This window comes from Tupaia chinensis, unplaced genomic scaffold (genome assembly GCF_000334495.1).
Source record: "Tupaia chinensis unplaced genomic scaffold, TupChi_1.0 Scaffold000060_1, whole genome shotgun sequence".
Taxonomy (NCBI): Eukaryota; Metazoa; Chordata; class Mammalia; order Scandentia; family Tupaiidae; genus Tupaia; species Tupaia belangeri.
In genome coordinates, this window is record NW_006159518.1 from 1479943 (window position 1) to 1491317 (window position 11375).

At 41.1% G+C, this 11375-nt stretch overlaps 1 protein-coding gene across 11 annotated transcripts in view; it reads right to left on the reverse strand.

Annotated features, from left to right (window-relative positions):
• Positions 1-11375, reverse strand: part of NEBL (nebulette) — a 460558-nt gene that overhangs the window by 29912 nt on the left and 419271 nt on the right. For 8 of the 11 annotated variants that reach the window (XM_027776732.1, XM_006141613.3, XM_027776722.1 and 5 more), the window contains 5 exons: positions 10014-10106; positions 8265-8369; positions 6780-6951; positions 3652-3744; positions 1299-1448 (listed from right to left, as the gene is read on the reverse strand). In XM_027776732.1, the coding sequence (XP_027632533.1) occupies positions 1299-1448; positions 3652-3744; positions 6780-6951; positions 8265-8369; positions 10014-10106 (613 nt within the window). The remainder of the gene's footprint in view (positions 1-1298; positions 1449-3651; positions 3745-6779; positions 6952-8264; positions 8370-10013; positions 10107-11375) is intronic. The other 3 variants (XM_027776713.1, XM_027776724.1, XM_006141615.3) reach the window with 3 other exon arrangements.

Genomic DNA, 11375 nt, shown 5'->3' on the forward strand with positions numbered 1-11375 from the left:
GGGGGGGGGGGGGGGGGGGAATGAGCAGGGGATCATGGCATGGCAAGCTCTGTCTAAGGAACATAACAAGGTAGGTCAAAAGAATTAATTATTGTATTTGTTTGGATTTCATTTATTTCATCAAGCATCAATGTAATTCCTTAGCTCCAGAATCACAATGGTCATAACAGAAGAAATCAACAACCCCAATTCCAAAAAATAAAACCAGAAAATTCCTGAACTCTTTGTTAGCGAACCAGGCACAGAGAGGGGAGATCTCCCCATGTACCTTTTATCAAAATAAAGTAAAAACTAGTTTACAATCATTTCTTTGGAATTACAGAGAAAGGAAACCCTACACACTTCCTACCAAGCTTTGGTCAGTCCAAATTCATAATTCAGGATGTAGAGAATATAATTAATTCTATTCTCACTCATGTTTTATTATAATGAATGTAAAAGAAAAATTACACAACTACTAACACTTTCATAATGTCATCATCTCCTCGGTCACACTATTTTTCCCCCTCAGGTGTTAAGTTGCTCAGCCTCAAAATTTCCTGCCTTAGGGATTTCAGTAACATGAACTTTGTGGTGAAAAAGGAAATTCAGTTTTTCTTTTTTCTTGTATCGTCAGTCTCTTCCTCCTTAATACAACGGGAGTGATGGCCCTTAGTCTTGACCTTTAACACAGCTTTATACGCAGGGTTGGTTTAAGATCCTAAAGGAATTTACTCACAGTTTTAAACCTAATAAAGCAGCTGGATGCTGAAAACAGGAGAATGTACAGACAAAGGGTAGCTGTAATAAGTAGAATTTTGTTAACAATCCACAATATTTTCCATTAAAAAAAAAAAAAGTCTTGTATCCCAAGTAGTAAAGCCAATTTTGTTTTGACAAAATCTACCTCTGTCTGCAATTTTCTATCAGTATTTACTCACATACAAATTCAAAGCAAACTTTCAGCCACACAGATATTACTGCACCATTCTTTTTCATTAATAGAAATCAGAATTTGAGTTTCTGCTGTGACTGTGTCAGACCCCTCCCGTACGACACCCGAAACACAGACTCACAAAGCAATCCCAAGCCCCGTGTCATTACAGATCCATTTCAGTGACCATAGTGAAGGTGGGGAAGGAGGGGAATAACATGCAAAAATGCAAATTAGAAGTTAAAAAAAAGACTCAACTTTCTCAACTTTAAATTTTCAAACACAGTAGAGACAGTGTTTGTGCAAAAGTGAAGAACATGTTAGAGACGCTCTCGTGACGCTAATTAAATCAATGAATTCTTTGCAGGTGGTTACTGCTGGGTACCTCCTTCATCAGACGGTCTCGTTACCTCACTGCAGCATGAAAGGCTAGGGTACATTTCCGAGAGTTCTGACTTGTCGTCCCCCACACCTGTACCAAAAGTACTGCTGGACTGAGATCGAGATCGGTGTCTCCTATAGTGACTCGCCTTTTCTATATTGGAGGAAAATATTTATACTTGAGATTCGGTGACTCGAACAAACAAAACAAAAATATGTAAAGTTTAACAATCCCTTATTAAATAATAATTCAAAATCTCGGCTGTTAAATTATTCCAGCTACCTATTCCCCAGCTTCAGCATGCATGGCAGTAACTACATAAATGACTTATGGGTCATTTATATTCCCTTTAAATCTAATTTAAAAGAGAGACGGGGAATGGGAAATTGACAAAAACAAAGAAGATATTGGCAAACTAACAAATTTCTATTAAACATGATGCCTGGTTTTAAGTTCTTTCAAGTATCACCAGATCGATGGTTTAGATAATGGTTGGTCTCCCAAGGGTTTGTAATTCGGCCCCTCGTGTAATGGCAATGGGAGGTGGTGAGACCTTTAAGAGGAAGACCATTTCCAGTGTGGGCCAGTACCTTGCGAGACAAGACTGGCATGTGAGATGGGGACTGAGAGGTGAAGACCCGCTTTTAATGTGGGCAGGCACAGCCCAATTGGCTGAGAGCATAGGAGGGAAAAACAGAGGAATTAGAAAAGTCTGTGCACTCTCTCTCTCTCTCTCTCTCTCTCTCTCTCTCTCTCTCTCATTCTGCAAGTGCCCACCTTCCTTCCTCCCTATTTCTGTCATCCATGTTGTGGTACCAGGCCCCACGTCTTTAGACTTTACAGCCACCAGCATTAGGAGCCAAATAAATCTCTATTCTTTATAAATTCCCTAGTACTAGGTCTTCGTTTAGCGACTAGCAACATAACAGACTAATACGCCAGGTACACAGTATTAATTGTCTTTTGTTTTTTTTAGAAAATTAAATAACGCAGTTTGATTCAAATTAATTATAAAAGTGCTAGAATCCCTACTTTGTCTTGGGTATTCAGTTAATGTCCACAAATAAATATAAAGTAGAAATCAGGGGATAGAGCAAGACCTAAACAATACATTTATACTCTTTAAAACGACTGCACGATTGTCATAACGTTTTCAGATCATGTTTGTTAAACACGGTCTGAACATCGAAAATATCAAATCATGCTATCATTATACCCAAACGATTCAATTTTTTTTTTTTGAGAGGTTTTCGCTATAGGGCGCGTGCGCTCGCCAGACAGACAGAGAGAGACATAGAGACAGAAAGCGAGAAATCACCCCCCAGGGAGGATGGTCACGCCGCAATCTCTTCTCCTCCATTCTCCTCTCAGGATCTTGGGCACACACACACACACGCCCGGCGTGAGTTCTAAGCCACCGGGTCTGGGATGCGAACCATGGTCAGCTACGTGGGAATCCAGCGACATAGCCATTATGCTAACTGCAGGTTCCCACAAATGATTCAATTTTTGCCTTTAATTATAAACATATGGTCTAAGTTAAAAAGTCAAACTTCTTATGTAAACTATTCATTTTATGCCATGTAAAAATTGAGAGATAAATTTTAAGGATATTAAAACGTCCATTTTATTTTCAGACATTTATGATATAGAAAACTTTTCTACTGTTCTATATATAATTCTTTAAAGCTAACTTAAAAATATTGTAACAGTATATTTCATGAAACAAATCTCCTTTTTGTCTCAATAGCTTAGTGCAATCCAAATAACTCCATTTATAAGCCCAGAAAGCCTATAAAACCATATTTGCTAATAAAAAACAGATGTAAGTAAGTTCTACATGCATTTTAAATGAATCTAAGACAAACTAATCTGAGATATATTTAAAAGCCCCTTTGCAAGTTGTATTTTCATAAATGATTAATAGCATCTTAAAGTATCTTTTTTTTTTTTTTTGAGAGGTTTTTGCTATAGGGTGCATGCACTCGCCAGAAAGACAGAGACAAAAAGTGAGAAATCACCCCCCCATGGGGGATGGTCACACTGCAATCCCCTCTCTTCCATTCTCCTCTCAGGATCTGGGGCACACACGCACATGGCTCCCAGTGGGAGTTTAAGCCACCAGGTCCAGGACTTGAACCGCGGTCAACTATGTGGGAGTCCAGTGACATAGCCATTACGTTAACTGCTGGTTCCCATCTTAAAGTATCTTAAATAGTACTCCTTAGGATTTCTGAATCCTCAGCATTAACATTTACATTGCAAAGTTGGCACAGTGAACCTTGACAATTCGTAGTAGCTTCATTTTCAGGAAAAAACCATGCAAATGGAAAGGCGTTCAAATCATGATCAATACCAGAGAGCAGGTGGAGACTTCGAGACTGAATATTGTCTTCCAGGGGATCAAGGTCGAAGATGGAGCCTGGATCTGTGCGCCATACTTTGAGGTCTTTTCCCAAAAGGAAGAAATTGACAAATCAAGAAGGAATTTAAAAAGCCAGCACCAAAAAGAGTTAAGCAAAAGCCTGGAAAGGACTCTGTAAAAAAGCAAATGTGTAACAGCAAACCCATGGAGCTGGAGACTTTAGAGAACGAAAGGATATTCACCCTTACCGGTATCTGTTAAGAAAACTTTGCAAGTCAATGTAGGTGGCCTGGTTCCGCACTGTGCCCTGCCCTGCCATGCTGAAGCACCTGTGACTCATTTGCAGTGTGTGTGCCCAGGAGGCTGCGACGCCCCCACAGCACCCCCTGCACCCCTACTCGCTCTTACTCTCGCACACTGAAACGGGCAGAGTGTCTGAGAAAAGTTCCTGGTTTAGGGTATCTGAGAAGTTCACAGCAAACAACTAAGAAGGTGTGTTTAAAAATCAAAACAAACCAGGGCTGGCATGTGGTATGGTGGTTAAGGATGCTGGACTCCCACATGGCCAACGGCAGTTCGAATCTCAGACCCAGCGGCTTGCTTTCTTACATTCTCTCTTTCTCTCTGGTCAAAATAAAATACATAAATAAAGTTGAATAAAATAATTCTTTAAAATAAAAAAAAAATACTTTAAAAAATCGTAACAAATCAGAAACTACTCTCCCTGTAACGGAAACAAGTACTTGAAACGTAGAGAAGTGGCAAGCCCGGTTTTCCTTCGAATCTGTGAGTGCAAGCTAAACCAGAAAAGATGCACAGACTTTACAGCGATAAAGCACCCAGCAAGGGATGATGAGGGATGGAAAGACCCAGAACAGCAGCTTCTGGCTCTCAGGGGCCCACAGACGGCTTCACGGTCAAAGCTCACAGTCTGACCATCAGCCTGTGCAAGCCGACGGGGCCCCTCCTACTTCAGTCGGGGGCACAATCCAATCTAACAACTTCCATCTTGATCAGTTTCCCCAGCTTCTGAGTGTCAGGCCCTAAAAGAGCTGCACCAACAAATGAAAACTAAGAACCTAATTCCAGACATACAAAATGACTGGCTTGCCCGTTTCAGTTAGTACTGTGGAGTGTTCACCATACGCCAGGTACTAGTTATTCTCTAACCTAACTCATTCAGGCTTCACACATACTAAAGTAGCTCCTATTATTATCCCCACTTCATAGATGAGGAAACCAAGGCACAGAGAGATGGAGTCACCCAGCCAAGACAACACAATGAAGAAGTAACAGGGCCTCCGACAATAAAGGGAAGCAGTACAAAAATGGCTTGGTCTGAATTATCCTAAACGTGTATTTCCATGCCTGGTACGAAGCTGGTGCACTGGAAAATTCAACGACTGCTGAATGTACTTGAGGTCGTGCATTCACAGGCAAGCCCTCAATGGAAATGTGTTTCTCTCAATAGGAAGTAATAAACTGACTTCTGGATTATGTAAGTAATTTAGAGTTACACAACTTATCCTGTAAACTAGAATATTAATTTCTATCTCAAAGGTTATGAGTACTGAATTCTGAGAGCCCAAGGGCTAGGTAGTTCCATGTGTCTTGGCTATGTTCTCACCATCTTGGCCCCTTCCCTAGGCAGGACCATGGTGTAAGCTGCACAGACCTTCCAGTCCCACCGAGGGAGGCAAGTCAGACCCCTGCAGGCACCTCTCCTTTGTGAGAGGTTCGTACAGAGCAACGGAACCCTCTACTCCATGTTACTCTTAATGAAAACCTCACAACGCATCCATCCCACTTAATGGGGTCCTTTTAGTAATCAAGTGGGAAGATCAGCAGCTATCAGTCGCCTATAAATATGTTTGGAATCCTTCTCTGCAAGTACTTAGAGTCACTTTAGTAATCATCTCAGACACTTAGTGCCCAGAGTTTAGTACCTCGTTTTGCACTAAGATATCACCCTGTCAAATACAGCCTTTTCCCATCTAGTTCATCTCTAAGTGGCCTTCTGCTAGAACTGAAAAACAAGCTCTTAATTTCAGAGATTAAAAAAAAAAAATCTTAACACTGAGGCTCCTGAAAGGCATATATGATAATTGTCAAAAATATTCTTTGAGCTACTTACCTGGACTAACTATAAACATTCAGAGAATTGCTGCTCGGAAGGAGACACAGTCATAGTTGTTCCCACACATTGAGACATCAGCAACTTCCCTTCCAGTCCACCTTACATGTCAGTCTGACCTTTGCTGATCTCTCAGTCATGATCCAACACTACTTTCTTAAAACTTACCCACTAATTTGGTTCCTCTCCAAGTTATGAGATTTTCAGACAGCCTTCAATTATCCCAGTGCAGAAATAATATTGAAAAATACAAGCTATTCATATTGTAGAATACCATCCGATCTCTCTGGCATGTCAGTTTTGAGTAAAAGGACCGAAATGTGGCATGGTTAGTTCTGTCACCCATGGGCATGATGTCTACAAGTAACACACACTGATCAAGCACACGAGCTAAAGAAAAACAAAGTAATTATTCCAACATGGTCATCGCCGGTCTCTGGGATGTCCCTTTACTTAACAGTAGCACCATTCTCAAGACCGGAACAGTCTTTTTTTGTTGTTTTCTTTTGAGAGGTTTTTGCCATAGGGCATGTGCGCTCGCCAGACAGAGAGACAGAGAGACAGAAAGTGAGAAATCATCCCCCAGGGGGGATGGCCACACTGCAATCCCTTCTCCTGCATTCTCCTCTCGGGATCTTGGCACGCACGCACACGTGCCCGGCATGAGTTTTAAGCCACTGGGTCCGGGACTTGAACCACAGTCGACTACATGGGAGTCCAGAGACATTGCCATTATGCCAACTGCTGGTCCCGAAGACCTGAACAGTCTTGAAGACAAATGTCGTCCAGTAACAGAAAGGCTTTTCAATGATACCTGGTGAGTGCCATAATCCTATCCAGCCTGGGACAAAAAGAACACCTTCCCTGTGGTTCATTTCAAACTGGGCATCCCATCAAACATCCGATGGAAGGGATGCTAACTCTAAAAGGTAGAGCAAGCACAATCTTTTTGACCGTGCTCACCTGAGAAAGCCCATGCACTCACCCACAATGATTCCAGGTCTCCTGTCCATCTCCACAATGTGAGGGTGGACCCCTTTGTAGGCAGCGTCGCTGACCACCTGGGTGTTCTTCCTCACCCGCTCTGTCACGGGGTCATCCACGACAGGTGTGAAGCCTCTCCCCTTTGTCTTCTCAAAATCTTCATGATATTTTACCTGCAGAGAGGAAAACAATATTAAGCCAAACTGAGACTTCTGACTGCTATCTATCTTGCCAAATTCTGATAAAACGGCAGGTGTCACTGTACCAGTCACAGCTAGATTATTCTCCACTTACTTCCTGTTATTCAAAAAACAATGTCAAAAAAATAAAATGTCCAAAACCTTAGCTTCCTAACTTAGAAATGTAGAACTAATATTTTCCACAGTTTTTGTAAAAATTACAGGTAGTGTCTCTTTTAAAAATTATGTACAGACCTATATATCATAAGACATTGTAAAAGATGAAGTACTTAAAGCCTGGTTACTTCCTAAAATAATTTAGCTACAAATTAACTTCACATTTCTTAACCTTTAAAATGGAATGAAGTCATAAGCTATTTTCACACACTCATTAAAGAAAATGGTATTATTTAAAAGTAGGTTAAGAGAGTTATAGATAATGATATATACATTTTTGTATATAATTGTTAAATGTACATATACTCTAAAACATAGTTTTTTCATGTCCTGAAATCAGATCAGGGTGATGGTTAAACAAATATGTAAATTATACAAGAAAACATTGAATTAAGTATTTTTAATGGGTAAACCTTATGGTAGGTGAGTACTATCTCATGAAATTGTGTTTTACTTGTTTTATTTTATTATAGGATGTTATCATAGGGAGCATGCTTTAACCCAGAGACGGACACAAGGAAAGTGAGAAATCATGCCCCTGGGGGGGGGCAATCCCCCCCCGGGGGGGGGGGGGGGGTTGGTGGCCACACTGCAATCCCTTCTCCATTCTCCTTGTGGGATTTTGAGCATGCATGCATATGCACACAGCTTGATTTTCAAGCCACAGATCCAAGGCTTGAACCGTAGTCGGTCATATGGGAGTCCAGTGTCTTAGCCACTCAGCCACCTGTTGGCCCTATGAAGTGGTTTTTTAAAAGATGCATTTTTTTCATATTCTTTATGATATGCAAACACACCAAAGTCTATCTTCAAGTTAATTAGAAAGAAATCTAGGCAAGTGTTTTTCATAAAGTGCAATGATAGTTAGAAATGAAAACACACCATAGTCACTGAGAAAAATCATTTTATTAGACTAAATATTTCCATTACATTTCAGTTCGATTAGAAATCCCCAAGCCCCGGCCCCCACCACACACACACACACACACACACACACACACACAGTGCAGGCCCATCCACATTTGCATGCTTTGTTAGCTCTCTGGATTAATAGTCAGCCAACACCAGTAGGGTCTTGCTGTTCCTTAGTATGTTTTAGTCATGAGAAGAATGACCTGGTTGTTTCCTACCATTGAAATATGATTTTGTGCTTCTTTAACATGTCTCAGACCAGGGGTATCTAAAATCAGACTTGGTCTGCCTTTCATCTGCTTTTGATCCTGTGTATATTTTATCTGAAAAGTAAACAGTAGACAAACTTATAAAAAGACAATTGTAATAAAACATTAACATCATCTTTTTAAGCTTTCCAAAGCAAAACATACGTGACCTACTAAAAATTATCTCCCAGGTAACATCTATAATTATTTATATTTCGTTCTAGAATGGTAACCTAAAATTGTACTCTCAAATATGAGGGGACATCAAAAATGGGAATTGTGGTGAAAGAATGAAATTAAAGTATGAGTTTATTTTAGTACAAGAGACATTTTGAAATCCATGCATAGTTTTCCTCAAAATATGTATTTTCCATGAGCTTTTGGAAGACTCCCTCATATATACTTTTTTTTAAAAAAATCTTTAAGAGATTTTTTGCTATAGGGTACATGCACTTGCTGGAGAAACAGAGAGACATCCCCCAGGGGGGATGGGCATGTGCAATCCCTTTTCCTCCATCTCCCTCTTGGGATGTAGGGCATGCACACACACGCACCCAACAAGAGTTTCAAGCTGCTGGGTCCAGGACTTACTTGAACCACATGGAAGTCCAGGGCCTTAACCATGATGTCACCTGCTGGCCCCCATATATCCTTTAAAGGCTATTTCAAAAATGGCCCACCTCTCTCAACTGAAAACAAATGTGGGAGTGACCAATAGTCACTAACAATGTAGTCACTAAAACTGGCTATCATATTCCAATTAAATAGAAAAAGTCCAAAACCAAAGAGAATCCAAACTGATCTCTAGCTTCTAAATTCTCCCATTTTCTGCCATAACAGTGTTAAAAAATGCACCCCAAGCTCCCCTCTGTTTTCTTTCCTTTTTTCCTCCTCCTTAGAGACTAGGAACAATGAAGAACAAATCTAGTTTCCTTCCAAGCAGCCACGGCTTAAGGGGATTTATGTTGAATACATTCGGCATCTCTGGATAGACACGCTGCTGCAGCACTGTAAATGCCGAAACCGAAATGCTGATCCCCAGGTGCAGTGCTCTGCAAAGCACACCAGGAACAGGGCCTGGGTCCTTGACAGCTGCCCATCAGAGCACTGACATCCGTGAAGCTCCCTGAGTGTAAAATTAGGATTCCACTTCTGCAGACCTCAGGGCACATGTGCAATTCGGAGCTGAAGCTCTAATATACACTCAGTAGAAGCATCTTCTCCACCTCAGACACTGACGTGCACCGTGGGACTTTATTGAGTAACTGAATTATATATTAAACATATTTAAAGGGTTTTTTTTTTCCCCTCTAAGTCCTTACTTTACAGCAATGACTCATTTGCTATTTTGTTTCACAGGGAGCACTTAGCAATCCACGTGTGATGAAATGACATTAAGTGACAATTATTTAGCTCATGCGGCAAAGACTTCTTCACTTTCAAAGACACTGGCTAAAAATCACATGAATCATTGTTTAAGTAAATATAACTTGAAATCTGTCAGTCACATCTGGAAATCCCAATGAAGGGTTGCAGGATAATATATGTGTATACAGTAGCAGCTTTTGAAAGCCATCTGAAATAACACAAGGACTTATTGGAAGTATCACAAATGTTTCTTGAAAATAAATGTTCCTTTCACAAGAAAAATACAGGACTGCAAGACAATAATAAAGGATACATCGCCTGTGATCGTCCAAAATGAATCAAACCACTTGCCGAGCTAATATTTTCTTGATTCTTCTTTACTCTTTCCATTTCAGGAGTTACACTTAAAGCAGTAGCTCTTCCCAGCTGGCCTTTGTAATAAACCTATCATTTCAGAGGGGGGAAAAAATAGAGTACTATGAATCAATTCAACTAAGAGTCTTATGGCACTTATTTTAAAGAGTTAGTCAGGGGAGGGAAACTATGAAAAAGGCGGACACCACCAGAGGTCTGGCCATACTTAAAATGCTGTATCTTACATCAGTCCATTCCATTCCATTCAGAAGGGTGTGTTTGTGTCCAAGTCACTGCGGATGGACTCAAACACACAGGCATACCATCGGTAAGCTGTAACAAGCATTTAATCACAAAGGACTGGAAGAGGAGATGTCTTTGTGGATATTTCTTCGGGGTGTTCCGGTTTCGTTGGAATGGCACTACACTGTTGTCGTTTCTTAGGAATTCACCGCAGCACAGTTTTGTGAGGGCATGGTAAGTAGTGACCACCGTTATCTACACAAAGGCCAGCATGCTTTCTACTACTCCGTTCTTCCTCCTCCATAACCATGTTCTGGCAGCCATGGAAGCAGAGTGGGAATGCAGTGCTCCATGATGCTATGGCCATAGGGGAAGGCCCCGGGTTCACATCCCAAGGCCGCCCTGTGCTTGCTGGGCAGGCGTGTGCTTGCAATCCCGGCTGGCTGAAGCTGGGGGAAGACTGTGCCACAAGCAACCCTGTGGGAGTATGTCTCTTCCCCTCTCTCACAGAAGGAATAAATGAATAAACTTTAAAATATAAAATAACCATGTTCCTTTTCTGAGGATAATGAAGTCAAGTCAGAGACTCTAAATAGACTGGGGAAAGATGAGCATCTACCGCTCTAAAGTATAGTTTTTAGGAAATGTATTGAACAACAACCTACTGTTGCTTTATGAACTGGTTAAATGACTTCAGAGGTTTAAAGAATAAAAGATGCCTTTGAATGTAATAGATTTCCAAATTTCCTCTTCTAAGAACCCAATCTATATGTTAATGACTTCAAAAAGGGATTCTCTCAGTGACCTGCATCCGAGGATTATATAAACAAAAGGGAATGAGAACAGGCCGCAAGACAGTGTGGAAGGGAAAGCTGTATCCTCTTACCGAGTGCCCCTAAAAATGGCCCCCGCCCATGGGACCTGTTGGCCCATGCACTCCATCACAGTTGCCTGGATGCTGCCCCAAATAAAATAACCACTTCTGGGAGTGGAGGGTGGGGCCAGGGCGGGGCGCACACAGCAAGCATACAGATGGGAGAGGGAGTGGGGATGCTTGATGGTTAAGACTAAGAAGCTGAACATACAGGGACTTCCTTTTTGGGAACCTCAGCAACT